The sequence below is a fragment of the Ascaphus truei genome, chromosome 21 (assembly GCF_040206685.1).
Source record: "Ascaphus truei isolate aAscTru1 chromosome 21, aAscTru1.hap1, whole genome shotgun sequence".
In the NCBI taxonomy this organism is placed as follows: domain Eukaryota; kingdom Metazoa; phylum Chordata; class Amphibia; order Anura; family Ascaphidae; genus Ascaphus; species Ascaphus truei.
In genome coordinates this window covers 4,665,440-4,680,031 of record NC_134503.1, presented here as the reverse complement: position 1 = coordinate 4,680,031, position 14,592 = coordinate 4,665,440, and the positions used below count along the sequence as shown (strand labels likewise).

General features: G+C 45.5%; 1 protein-coding gene across 4 annotated transcripts; it reads right to left on the bottom strand.

The window, feature by feature from the left end:
- Window positions 1-713: 713 nt before the first annotated feature.
- On the bottom strand, window positions 714-12,444 carry TBC1D13 (TBC1 domain family member 13). 4 transcript variants are annotated; one of them, XM_075578621.1, is made up of 12 exons: window positions 12,317-12,444; window positions 10,685-10,758; window positions 10,276-10,316; window positions 10,072-10,133; window positions 9,509-9,608; window positions 9,124-9,206; window positions 8,613-8,772; window positions 8,274-8,475; window positions 7,273-7,436; window positions 5,772-5,932; window positions 5,089-5,146; window positions 714-2,323 (listed from the first exon to the last, which is right to left on the bottom strand). In XM_075578621.1, exons 1-12 carry the CDS (start codon window positions 12,337-12,339, stop codon window positions 2,258-2,260), a joined length of 1,194 nt encoding a protein of 397 aa, XP_075434736.1. In that variant the 5' UTR covers window positions 12,340-12,444; the 3' UTR covers window positions 714-2,257. The 4 variants fall into 4 exon arrangements, with proteins under 4 accessions (XP_075434736.1, XP_075434737.1, XP_075434739.1 ...); XM_075578622.1 differs by having other exon boundaries at window positions 10,276-10,454; window positions 12,317-12,337; XM_075578624.1 differs by lacking the exon at window positions 10,685-10,758 and having other exon boundaries at window positions 10,276-10,454; window positions 12,317-12,369.
- Between the last annotated feature and the right edge of the window lie 2,148 nt (window positions 12,445-14,592).

The following is a 14,592-nucleotide window of genomic DNA, read 5'->3' as shown; positions in this document are numbered from 1 at the left end:
CATGGATGGCACTATACGAATAATTAAATATATATACATTGAATTCTTATTATTACGATCTCCCTGTTTTTTTACATTATTATATTGTTAATAGCAGCATAACATGTGTTATGTACATGGATGGCTTATGATTACCATCTTTCTGTTCTTTGTGTTATTATTGTCTTATTTGTATGTCGCCAGCATATTCCGTAGGAAAGGGGTGGGGTGGTGGTAAGGTGACCATATTTGTCCCGGCAAAAACCAAGACAAATGTCACGCATGTGCAGTCGTCGCTCGCTGATTGCGCGAATGCACGATCGACACTTGCCGACTACGCATGTGCGAACTGCGTTTGCTTGTCACTCATGTTCGATCGTTTACCAGTCTCATGCGCAGCCGCCAAGTGCAAATCGCGCATGGAAGGTCGGCAAGCACTCTTCGTGCATGGGCAGTCGGCACTCGCCAGTGGGATAGAAAACCGGGACAGCACCACAAAAAGTCGGGACAGAGCCCTAAAAAACAGGACAACATCTGGTTACCCTAGGGGTGGGGCAATTACATACAAGATGAGTACATTAGTAAGCAGACACAATGCAATTCCTTATTGGAATTCTTGATATGAAATCAACAAATGTTTTATTTGCCTATGTTTTCTATGTCTGCACACCATAACCTCTGGACTGTCTTTTCTGACATGTTGTACAGAACCTGGAAAATATCAACTCCACATGCAAAGAAACACCTCATTTATTGGGACAAACTGTAAATTCACACAAACAGACACACTGTGAGAACATGAAATAAGAGAACATGGCTCTGCCCACAGCCCCCGGTACAACAACGCACCTTTAGGACATCTCCTGGAATAAGGGCAGCTGTGGGAATAAAAGTTTAGCCCAGTGGTTAAAGTTTGATGGTATTGATTATCACATTTTTACTCTTCCATCCACTTCCCTCTCCCCCAGGAATTGGGGATCTACTAAAAAAAATACAAAAACCTCCCTTCAGCTTTAATAGCATAAAATAAAGTGTTTAAAAAGCGTGGTCCCTTTGTTTTAAATGAGGGGTGCTCAACTTCTGTTACGGGTCTTGAGAACAGGTCAGATTTTAAGGATATCTGAGCTTCAGCACAGGTGGCTCAATAGTCAATTGAGCCACTTGTGCTGAAGCTGGTAGATCCTGGCAACCTGACTTGTTACAAGGTCTTGAGGACTTGAGTTGAGCATCACTGATTTAAATGAGTACTCCCTTGTGTCTGGAGTATCGTTACTTTTTTTTTCTTTTACTTCTTTGCTGCAGAAAAGTAACTGGGCGTTAATGGCACTTCAACCACTGGCTTAACTCTTTCCATGCCAGAAGGGCTAAAAAAAAAAAAGGCAGCCCTCTGTACCTGAAAAAGGTGCAGCTATTGGGGTAGTAGTGTGACAAATATCTTCAGTAAGAAGAGCAACGTTACATGATATGTAGAGGACTTACTTAAAAAACAAAACAGTAATAAAATAATTGACCTCGTTGGTATTCCTAGTCAGACCAGGTTTGGATATACAAAAACCAAGTACAATTTGTAAAAGACACCGTTAATCATTGATGCAACTGAAGAGCAGGCCAATCACTGGGCCCTGAGGAGAGTGGCAGCGTATTTAATGCTGCAGAGGTTCTGTGCTAGGAGATGCTACGGTTTGTTGATAACAGTCTAATAATGTCATACACAGGAGCTAATCAGGCGTGTCTTACACCCCATTAATACCTGAGGGGTCGCAACACATTGCTGTCTGGTTTTGCAATGCATTGGGGGTCAGTATAGGCACATGTGAGGCCCCCTTGTTACACTCGTCATCCCAACTCCACGACAGGTGTAATTCTTACATATTCTGAGGCTGGAGGGCACAGCACATGCCCGATCAGAACTGTGACCTGGAAGTGTTTAAAAGGAAGTGTGCAAGGTCAGACACTGCAGTCATCATGCTACGGTTACACGATGCCACTCCAGCCAAACATGCCTGTATCTTATGCATCAAACCTCTCCCAAACAAGTGATACTACAAAGGAATAAATCAGCTCATACTGAGCAGACAACAGTGTTCCCAATAGCTTTGTGCAGCCAGTCTCCTGCACCCAGAGCAGAGGTGAGACCAGAAAGAAACGAGTGCTCGTATAGCTGTGATAAACAGCCTGTACGTGTCCATGGTGCATTGTGGCCGGCTGTTGTACAGGCTAATTTCTGCTACACAGATTCCCCGTGGAGTGTTGGGTGGCAGCACCTCCGCTCGGCTCTCTATTTAGAGTCCTGCAGTTCCTTTGCCTTTTTCAAGATGTAGTGCACATCGGAGATGGGGTAATCCTGCAGACAGAAGAGAGCTGCATCAGAGACAGGCCTACTGCTGCCAAAAGCAGGACTTGCAACTCACAACTCCAAAGTGCCTTGTACGATTTGTATCTTAACTAGTACAATATTTATGGGGGAAAATAAAGAGAGGTGAAATATGTAGAAAGGTCTCGTGATTCAAGAATTCATTGTGTCTGTTGTATAAAACTTGGTAATTACTATTAGGATTTTTGAGTTGTGCTGAAATGGTATAGCAGAGCTCATGGAGTATGTATGTCTATATAGCGCCATTAATATACATAGCGCTGCACAGCAGTAATACATAGTCTGGAATGTGAGAGGCGTTATGACTGTTACATCAGTCTGTAAGAGCATCTTTAGAAAGTAGGAATATTTGTAGGATAATAAAGATGGATTTAAGATACTAGTACAGCTCAACCCCGTTATAACGCGAATCCACTTATAGCGCGATGCATGCGTGGATCCCAATTTTCATATTTATGAATACTTTACAACACGATTATTGGTATCTTAAATACATTATAGTACAATGCATACAATTGTACATTATTCCCAATGCGATCCGCTTATAACGTGATGTGATTTTTTTTGAACCCCAAGCACAGCGTAATAAGGGGGTTGAGCTGTAGTAATGATCAGTCTGGAACAAGGGTGGGTTTTCAGAACGGAAATTGATAGTATGAGCTAAACTCTCACAAGGATGTCAGAGATAAAAATATAGGGACACATTGTTCTACTAAACATATTTTCGTCTTAAGCTGTTTTCTTACGTCTATTAATATTAATTGACATGTATAATATGGTTGATCGTGAGAAAGAGTAGCATAAAGCTGGTTATAAGAAGGCAGCTTTCTAAATGTATAGTCCAAATCATTAACACCACCAACTGCTGGAGGATTCTCCCTTCACATGCCGGTACAAAGCTTATGTTGACCAAGAGATTAAAAATTGGGATGGCTACCAGAAAAAGGAACTGGTCTCTTCATTCGCAAGGAACGAAAGGATATTACACTTATATTTTTGAAAGTATATATTCAATCATACTTTAAAAATATTAGCTAGTATTCAAATAAAGTGTGCAACGTCCTTTTGGGAAATATCTAAACGTGGCCTAGTTACAGGATCTGGGAAAGCGTGGCCTAGTTACAGGATCTGCGCACGCGTGGCCTAGTTACAGGATCTGCGCACGCGTGGCCTAGTTACAGGATCTGCGCACGCGTGGCCTAGTTACAGGATCTGGGAAAGCGTGGCCTAGTTACAGGATCTGGGAAAGCGTGGCCTAGTTACAGGATCTGCGCACGCGTGGCCTAGTTACAGGATCTGCGCACGCGTGGCCTAGTTACAGGATCTGCGCACGCGTGGCCTAGTTATAGGATCTGCGCACGCGTGGCCTAGTTACAGGATCTGCGCACGCGTGGCCTAGTTATAGGATCTGCGCACGCGTGGCCTAGTTATAGGATCTGCGCACGCGTGGCCTAGTTACAGGATCTGCGTATGCGTGGAGTCCAATGCTCCCATTCAAAAATGTCTCAAAGCCGCTTCCCATTGTAGGAGAAAAGTTTAGCATCATTCAGATGAATGGGACGAGTATCTTCTCTAGTGCTGGGAAGCAGGTTCACGGCATACTGAATAAAAGGGCCAGTAATTACTAGCAGGTAATGTTCGCCATTAAGGATTTTAAAATCAGGAGGAATGAGCAATACACAGGACAAAAAAATACCAAGACACTAAATAAATGTTCAAAAAGGTATATTGCAGTGATGGGCAACTCCAGTCCTCAGGGGCCACCAACAGGTCAGGTTTAAAGGATATCCCTCCTTCAGCACAGGTGGTTCACTCGAAGACTGAGCCACCTGTGCTGAAACAGGGATATCCTAAAAACCTGACCTGTTGGTGGCCCCTGAGGACTGGGGTTTCCCGCCCCTGGTATATTGAATCCAATACAACATTGCAGTGAGAGCATAGTACAAGACTCACATTATCACGACAGTATACAGAAAAATCTAAGACACATAATATCAACGTGCAATCTAAAAGGTGAAACCCTACCGCAAATAATGAAAGCATAACAGTCTGACACCGTGGTGAATGAGACTCGAAGTTTCGGTCCAAGAACGCTCCTTTATCAGGGGTTTGTGGTAGGGTTTTTTTACCTTTAGATTGCATTTTGATACTATATGTATTAGATTTTTTTATATACACGTATGTATTGGGAGTCATTTGAGTCTTGTACTACAGGGGTGGGCAAACCTTTTCTTTGCGCCCCCCTGCCTGCTTTCCCCCCTGCTCACGCCCCCCCTCCCATACTTTCTCAGAGCAGTTACAGGGGCCGCGTACACTCCCTTGGCATTTTATTAAAATGTTGTGAAGAGCGCGGGGCCTCTGTAAGCGTTCCTCCCCCCCCAAGAAAATATCTCGCTTGCAATGCTGTATTGGATTCAATATACCTTTTCAATATTTAGTGTCGTTGTATTTTTTGGACTGTTTATTCCTGATACTTCCCGATTTCTAGTATTTTGGGGTGGGAATTAGAGATACCGCCTTGAGCCATAGTTCATTTTTCACATATTTAATTATTTTCTAGATTTATTCCTTCACATAACCTGTAGGGAACGCTGTGATGTTACATCTTATACACCCCTTCAAGGGTTACACAAAAACCGAGCCACGTGAGTAACACTGGTATAACATGGTCTCATACAATGAGAATAATAAAAGCTCCGGGACTGTGCGTGATCTCCGTGTCCCGGATCTCTCACCTGGAGCAGCCTCATGTTCAGTATGAAGTCCCCTTCTAGTAATTGATCCCGTATCAATCTGCACGAAAAACACACGTTTCACATGAAAATGAATGCAGGAGCTGCAGTTTTACATGAAACTGAATGGGGAGAAACCGAATGCAGCAGCTTACAGTCCGTGTAAACCGCCTCTCTGACACCCACACACCCTCCAGTACAGTAAATACGCATATTTATTTAATTACAATAAATACATGACCACTTTACAATGTATCCCTAGATCAGACGTTCAAGTCCTCAAGGGCTACCAACAGGCTAGGTATTAGGGTTATCCCTGCTCAGCACAGGTGGTTCAATCAGTCCCAGCTTCAGCACAGGTGGCTCAATCAGTGGCTCAGTCTTTGACTGAGCTGAAGCAGTGGTATTCTTAAAACCTGACCTGCTGGTGGCCTTTGAGAACTAGAGTTGGCCGCTCGTGCAGTAGGCGTTTCACGTATTGATTTCTAGAACTAGTCTTACTTCACATCAATTCTACCATCTTATGTTTTCCTCTGGTAATGGCATTCACAGCGTCTCCGTATCCTTTCCAAACGACCCTTTCCATAACAGATCATACTTGATACGCATCAGGGGTTGTCATTCCAACATCGAGGTAACCTTATCACTCCCACTCAGCCACCTGCAGCCCCCCCTGCGACACTCACATCAACATGGCGCAGGAGACCACGAGAAGGAATTCAAATCTCTGGTCGTCTGCGAAGAGCGAGTCCCAGATTCGGATGACGTCAGGAAGCAGAAACTCCTGGGAGAGGAGCAGCGTGAGCCAGCGGAACGCAAAGAACGGAGGCTTGATGTTCTGCTCTTGCTGGGTGAAAAGGGAAGAGACAAGAAAAAAAACAGATGGCTTTACAGAAACAAGAGTAATGGGACATATCGAGGGAGCGCACAGCCAAAGGGAGCCTGGGACAGGGTCAATACAAAAAAAAAAAAAAAAAACCTTTATTCTGTTTCCATGGTTTAAAAAAAAAAAAAAAACAAGTTCTCTCCTACGCGTTTCGCACCCGTTGGTGCTTTATCGAGGAGTTTTTCAGAAACAAATATTCCGATGACGGTGGGATTCAACTCTTGAAAAAAAACAATGTAACGATGGTCGTCTTGCAGATAAAAAAGGTTGAAGTAACAAAAAGCACGAAATGCGTCAGTACCTACATGCCACATTCCATGTCACCCAGCCAATAAATTGTTTTTCATTTAGAACATTTTGTGCTCAGCCCTATCGTTGCCCGCTGTGCTCCGCTTCTTTCTCCATACTTCTGCACTTACGTTTCTAAAGCAACAATACCCCCCCCCCCCCAAAATAGATATATATTTAACTGGATCAGGGATCCCCCAGTTGTCAAATACTGGCAGTAAAACCACAGGTCTCAGATATGACATCTGTCATTTTCCTGCCAGTATTTGACACAAAACACAACAAGTATGGACCCATGCCACCTATAGAAAGGTACCTTGGGTATAGCTTTCTATAATATGACCAAAGATATATATTTTCTGTGCGGGAGGAGGAAATGCTCCCTCTCCACCCAACTCTGGGAGAGCCTCCGGTTCAGGAGAGTAACCCTGCTCCCTCAAAAAAAGCTCAATAAAAATGGGCCAACGCGGATTGCTGCTGTAAATCACTTGAACCATTTCCCTTGTGACCCACAAGCAGTAGACATAGCTTGTAATAACCCTCCCCAACTTCATTAGGCTTTGGCTGAGTGGCCCCCCCAGCTTGTAATAACCCTCCCCAACTTCATTAGGCTTTGGCTGAGTGGCCCCCCAGCTTGTAATAACCCTCCCCAACTTCATTAGGCTTTGGCTGAGTGGCCCCCCCAGCTTGTAATAACCCTCCCCAACTTCATTAGGCTTTGGCTGAGTGGCCCCCCCAGCTTGTAATAACCCTCCCCAACTTCATTAGGCTTTGGCTGAGTGGCCCCCCAGCTTGTAATAACCCTCCCCAACTTCATTAGGCTTTGGCTGAGTGGCCCCCCCCAGCTTGTAATAACCCTCCCCAACTTCATTAGGCTTTGGCTGAGTGGCCCCCCCAGCTTGTAATAACCCTCCCCAACTTCATTAGGCTTTGGCTGAGTGGCCCCCCCAGCTTGTAATAACCCTCCCCAACTTCATTAGGCTTTGGCTGAGTGGCCCCCCAGGCATTCTCACCAGCTTCAGGTAAAGCTCCACATCCTTCTCCTTCAGAGTGGAGTAAACGCGCTCCATCTTGGAGGTGATGCCGCACTGAGAGTCGTCCAGGCTCTTGATGAAGTTGTCTCGGATCTCAGCCATCAGGTTGGTGAAGCAGAAGAAAGTGTCCGCTTCTGCGTACTCTGTGAGTGGGGGGGAGAAGAGGAAGACCCCACAATGATCAGAGAGAGAATCACACCATAGAACGGACAGGAGGGTCTACTGGGGCTGCTTTAGGTTAGACCAAGGGTGGCCAACTCCAGTTCTCAAGGGCCACCATCAGGTCAGGGTTTCAGGATATCCCTGCTTCAGCACAGGTGGCTCAATCAGTGGCTCAGTCAAAGACTGATTGAGCCATCTTCGACTACCTGTGCTGAAGCAGGGATATCCCCAATACCTGGCCTGTTGGTGGCCCTTGAGGACTGGAGCTGACCACTCCTAGGTTAGACATTGTATAATAAGGAGGGGGAATACGCATTGGTATTAGATATTGCAGAATGTTTATCTTCTGGGATAGGAGGAGAGCATCTTTCTTAGCACACACTTCTTCAAAGCCAGGGTCTTCGGAGTCAGAATTACTTCGCTTTGAGTAAATAATAGCTTTAAATGAGGAATCGATCTCTTCAACAGGAGAAAGTCCATAAATGGCAAGATGCGGGCGCGGCGGTTGCAGAGGCCCCACCCTCTTCCACAAGGCATGTAAATTAAAGGCCGGGGATCGCACGAGACCTCTGCAACTTCCCTTCTCCAGCCACACGTCTCCATGGCAATGAGGGTCACAACGGCGTCATTTACGACGGAGACAAGGTAAGGAGGGGGGCGCTGACAAAGGTTTGCGCACCCCTGCTCCATACCAAACTTTGCAGGAAGTATTAAGAACTTGCCACCCTTGATTGGTGGACCATTTGGATTGACCCAGTATTGGCAGTCCAGCATGCAGAGAACTGTCTGTATTCCATACTAGCCTTCTTCTCTCTCACCTTTCCACTCGCTGTTGGGGTCCGTGGCGAAGGTGTAGTAGATGGGCCCTACTATTTCATTCATGCCCTGAACGTACGCGATGCCCGGGTTCAGCTTAGCGTAAATGAAGAGGATTCTCTCCACCACCTCCCAGTGAGCCTCGCAGCCATCGGGCAGGAGCTCATACTCGCTCATCGAATGAGTCTTCCGAGGGGAGCTCACCTGGATGGAAGAGACTCTGATCGGGTTACATGGAATTGACATCATACGGTGAGAAGAAGTCACTTGTAGCTCCTTCTGACATCCACTTCCAGGACACTGCCTCTCCCACTCTGATCCACCCCATGGGATGTTCTCACATTAGTAAGTCCGCTACGGTTCCTCGCCACCGTCTGAGACTTCAGGGTGGTCTGTTCCACGCGCTTCCGAAGAGTCTCAAATTCATTCTGAGGGTCCATGATTAGAAGGCAGGGGTAATCCGTAGGACGCTGGAAGAATGACATGTCGGGGTACAGCCTCCTGCATGAGGGCAGATTCAGGAGATATTCGTGACTATGGGGCCAACGGGCATCAACTGTGAGGTGTAAAAGCTTCAATAGCACAAATACAGTCATCCTAGCTTATAAAAGAGATTTACGATTTCAGTGGCATTAATGCATCCACCTCTGGGATGGAGAGGAAGAGGGGGGGGGGGGAAAGGACACTGCATTGTGACCCAAACACATTTGATGAAATGCAGGGAAGGGAAGTGGTCTTTCCTGGATCACACAGTATCAAGTGATTGAGGCAGGAATATCACGTCTGCAAGAAGCCTCCTCTTCCTCACCGTGCAACACTTCCCCAGGCTTCCCACCTCTGCCCCATGATTACCTGACATCCTTGTCTATCTGTAGCAGAACCTCGTTATCTTTGAAGTAAGTGTTCCACTGACTCTCCGGGTTTGGGTTGAGAGGCTGCAAGGGATCAAAACATATTCAATGTAGTAAATACTATTTACGTCGCTACGCAACAGGCCTTTTGCAAAAGGTTTCACACCTTCCTCAAAATGTATTCCGTACCAGTGGCCTAAAAAGCATTGCTTTCTAGGGGACTTGTGTGCTCCGTGTCCTGATGAGGGTCTCTAGGGGCCGTAACGTTGGCAGCCCATGGGTGTTTGTGATTAATTGTGCAATCTGGTCTCTGTATTTTTGTTCCTTGTAGCTAAACTTTGTCTTCCTTATCCCTCTCCCTCTTACTCCAAACCCTCTCCACTTACGTGATCCCCCCAAGTGACATCCTCCCTGGACACTCCGAGATTGGCATTGGCGATACCTGGCTGGATGATCATCTCTCTCAGGAAGTGGGAGTAGGTGTCCCTGGAAGGAGGAGAAAACGTGTGACTGAGGCGGGCAAAGGAAGAAAGGGAACACAAAATATGATCACTGGAATCCCTCTGGAATATGTATATCCTTATTTCTCCGAGAGACGCGTTACTCCAAAATTCACCAAAAAAGAAACATACATTGTTTAGGCATAAATAAAACATCTACAGCAAGTGTGTGAAATGTAAAATATATATGTTACAACCAGAAAAAATCTGAACCATCACTCAATCCATAAAGGTACGATCGGAGCACTGCCAAGAGAGGCATTATCGCCCTATTCCTCGGACCCCCATCCCACTAAATACTTGTCCTCATGGTCCTATAATTCTAAAACAAATAGGAACCTTGGGGAACCAACTCATGACAGAGTGAGTGTGATGGTATTTCTCTGAATGATGTTGCTGGGCAAACTACCGGCTTGTGAAGGCTGAGGTACGAACAGAGGGTTTCTCACCTCTGCTTTTGCAGCACCGACTCCCATAATGTCTGCTCTTTAGGGAGATAGTTGAGCAGGATCTGTAAAGGGGGGGAAAAAAACAGATATATTCTTCCTAATTAGACAGAGAAGCATCACGGGTCCGTGACCATGTGTCTTTTTGTATGCAAGATCTTATTTCCAAGAGGACTACACAACGCGGAAGAATGTAAGGGCACCCACCTTCCAACACAGACAGCGATGTCCGCCTTCAAAGGGAATTCCTGTTGGTGGTGAAAATAGGGTAGGATTTAGGGGGGAGACTTTGGATGAAGCCTGATTCGGTCACAAAAAATGTAGGAGGTAAATAAGAGAGACAAATTCCCCTAAACATCCTGATTGTCCTTTAAACCCTTTACAGCCTGAAACAGAAAACAAACAAACAGTTAAACTATTTGCTTAACAGGCAGACCCAGATTTACAAACCAGTGTATTAACTTTGTGCTGGTTGAATAGCTAAATATTCTCCTAATCCACCTGGATCTTAAATGTAGTGATCTTTCCAGGAAAAAACAATTGTTTCAAGAAGCCAAAGTCCAGCGTCGCCCGGGGGGAATGTGGTGTGAGGTCAAAGGGACAGTGGACACCTCACCGCTGAAGCAGAGATCCCTCAGCAGAGTCAGGTTAATCTGCGGCTCATTGAGAACGCCTTGAAAATCTGCAATCCTGCAACAAGAGTCAGCGCTGTATGTAAACGAAGCGTGTGATCCTCCAACACTTCAAAAAAGCCAAACCAACTGCTGGGAGCAGAAGTGCAGCTCTGAGAGCCACAGATTACTGTATAAGCCAGAGACACAAAGTGAGAGAACCCTGTCACAGACATATAAACAATCTAAGGAAGTCTTGGAAGGCGAGAACCCCTGCCCCTGAAAGTTACAATGTATGTTAACTAAGGCTGCGTTTATAGTAGGAGCGACGGTGCGTGCGATTTCACATGCTGCGCAAAGAAAGTGCAGTAGCTGATAGGGGCCGGCCATAGTGCTCATCGCATCCGAGCGGCAGATTTTTCAAAAGACAAATCATTTTGTTTTTTCGCGTTGCGGCCGCATCACGTGAGGGGTTCAGCCAATGAGGGCGAACCAGCCTGGTGACGCGTCCGCCACGCCTCCAGCCTCAGTGCACCCATCGCATGGGTGACAGGTGCGCGCCTACTATAATCGCGGCCTAACTTTAGAAGGGTCAGCCCCCCTCTGGCAGTGAAAAGGTTAATTTTATGCAATATTTATTAAAAAGTGTTTTTTCTTTTTTTAAAGAGGACATGCATCAAATGTCAGATTGCTCTGTTTGCAGCTCCCTGTACAATTCACCTTCAGTAACATGTATCTATCAGGGTCCCAAAGGTGACAGGAGAACTACCCCTGCAGCGCCGTTACTTCACTGGTTACGCTCAAAAGTGTGTCAGTGCCAACCGGGCACTAAATAGAAACGCCAATTGCGTTGAAGTAGTTTTGCTTTAGAGCAGAGGTTCTCAACTCCGGTCCTCCAGACCCACCAACAGGTCAGGTTTTCAGAATATCCCTGCTTCTTGAGGACAGGAGTTGAAAACCCCTGACGTATATATATATATATATATATATATATATATATATATATATATATATATATAACCCTCATAGTGAGGTGGATTTACTACGGGCTGGGATTCTGGTCCTTGGGATATTTGCAGAGCAATTCCTTGCTGGATTAAATGGACTTCATACTGACATTGGTGGGCAGCTACAATCTGGGACCATTACTCCTCTGGGACTTTTAACCAAGTCAGTTCAGCAGAATGATCGACTCCAACAACACATTATCACATAGATTAAATAGGATTTTTTCTTACACACATACTTCCCCTGCTTGTCTTCTGGGGCCTATCTGTTACTTTAGAAGTGATGTCAATAGGTTTTTATTCCTATCAGTTTTTAATCAGCAATGCAACTGGTGAGTACTCATTCCCCAATAACTGTTCTCTATCCCTTTTGTATGTGCTTGCACTTGCATTACCCTGAACCCCCATTGTATCACCCTGTGAGCTGTTGGCGCATTACACATTAATAATATCCACTCATTAACCCCAAACATCCCAGCAAAGAGTGGGATGTGCTCATGTAACCCTTTCAGGGCTGTAGGTCTCCCCCCCTGCTCTGCACCCCCAGTGGTTGGGCGCTGACATGGTGGGGGACACTATCTCCGGTCCCCAGCCCCGCTCCTTCCTTCCCTCTCCCGGTACCGGCCTTACCTGCTCTTGTACAGACTCGACATGTTGACTTCCTGTGTCTTGTCGGATGCGGGCTGAGGGTGAAACCCTTCCGACCGGAAACAGGAACCTCCTCCAGATCTGTGACAGAGGGAGGGTCACACACTCACTTCAGTGGCAGGATAATTATGTGCTGACATTCCTGGGCACTTTCCTTATCTTGGTAACCCTATCACTGCCAGAGAAGTCTGCAGTGCACTGCACCTTTTCCCCCATGGAAAACACTGCTTTGGCTCTGTAATGTAGCAGGGATACGTTATTAGGGTGGCCAGGTGGCTTCTCAAAAAATGGTGAAAGGTGCCCCACGCACAACACACCTCTCTCGCCTCCATGCTGTTTCCTCCTCTCCTTGGTGCCACCCCCAGACTCCTGACACCTGCTCCGCTGCATTACTCAGCAGCAGCAAATCATGGTGGAGGAAGCTGCCCAGCCCCCCTAGCAGCAGCCCTGCTCTCTCCCTGCTCGGGGAAATCATACGGCCCACCCAAGCCGGTCAGGTCACTATGTCCAGAGAGGTAATACCAGTATACACATACACGTCCAGAGAGGTAATACCGGTATACACATACATGTCCAAAGAGGTAATACCGGTATACACATACACGTCCAGAGAGGTAATACCGGTATACACATACATGTCCAGAGAGGTAATACCGGTATACACATACATGTCCAGAGAGGTAATACCGGTATACACATACATGTCCAGAAGCTGCCCAGCCCCCCTAGCAGCAGCCCTGCTCTCTCCCTGCTCGGGGAAATCATACGGCCCACCCAAGCCGGTCAGGTCACTATGTCCAGAGAGGTAATACCAGTATACACATACACGTCCAGAGAGGTAATACCGGTATACACATACACGTCCAAAGAGGTAATACCGGTATACACATACACGTCCAGAGAGGTAATACCGGTATACACATACATGTCCAGAGAGGTAATACCGGTATACACATACATGTCCAGAGAGGTAATACCGGTATACACATACATGTCTAGAGAGGTAATACCGGTATACACATACATGTCCATAGAGGTAATACCGGTATACACATACATGTCCAGAGAGGTAATACCGGTATACACATACATGTCCAGAGAGGTAATACCGGTATACACATACATGTCCAGAGAGGTAATACCGGTATACACATACATGTCCAGAGAGGTAATACCGGTATACACATACATGTCCAGAGAGGTAATACCGGTATACACATACATGTCCAGAGAGGTAATACCGGTATACACATACATGTCCAGAGAGGTAATACCGGTATACACATACATGTCCAGAGAGGTAATACCGGTATACACATACATGTCCAGAGAGGTAATACCGGTATACACATACATGTCCAGAGAGGTAATACCGGTATACACATACATGTCCAGAGAGGTAATACCGGTATACACATACATGTCCAGAGAGGTAATTCCGGTATACACATACATATCCAGAGAGGTAATACCGGTATACACATACACGCCCAGAGATGTAATACCGGTATACACATACATGTCCAGTATTACCTCTCATTTTTTACTGGACAGAGTGTCCAAATACAGGACATTCCGGTTCAATAACGGACACCTGGGAACCCTACACGTTACTCTTCCTACAGGATCACAACCTTACATGCAAAAGCAACAGAAGACCAAATTTTTATCCTACTTCTCTCATCTCATAGGTTATTCATTCAATTGCGATAGTGCCGATCAGAGCATTAACGCACAAAAAAACGCACAAAAAAGTCCCAAAAAAGCATCATTTAAATAAAAGTCTGCAATCCGTTTTCATGCACCTCTTGGTAATTTCTAACCTGCTTTTCACGCGCTACATGTGATACATGAATTAATATATTACCTGTTTCACATTCCTTAGTTCACAAGTGGGGTTAATAGTTTACACATTTTGCCGCGAAACAATAAGAGGGCGCTGGTTTAAATTTATCAGATAGGAAAAAGAGGGGAAGTTAATAAGTATTTTTTTATTACTGTTGCTAATGGAACAATACAAGATTGTCCTTTTACAGACGGCTGGTTGAGGCTGCAAGATGTTCTTTTGTAAATAGGTGGAGTGTTGCGTTTAAAATCAAAATTAACTTTGAAAACGTTCATTTTAACCCCTTTGAAGCGCCAGAGGGAGCAGCAACACTTTGCAAAGCATCAAAAGGGTTAAGGTATTCTTTAAGGGGTTGTAGTGTTCTTTATTGGGGTACAGTATTCTGTAAGGGGTTAAGGTGTACTTTAAGGGG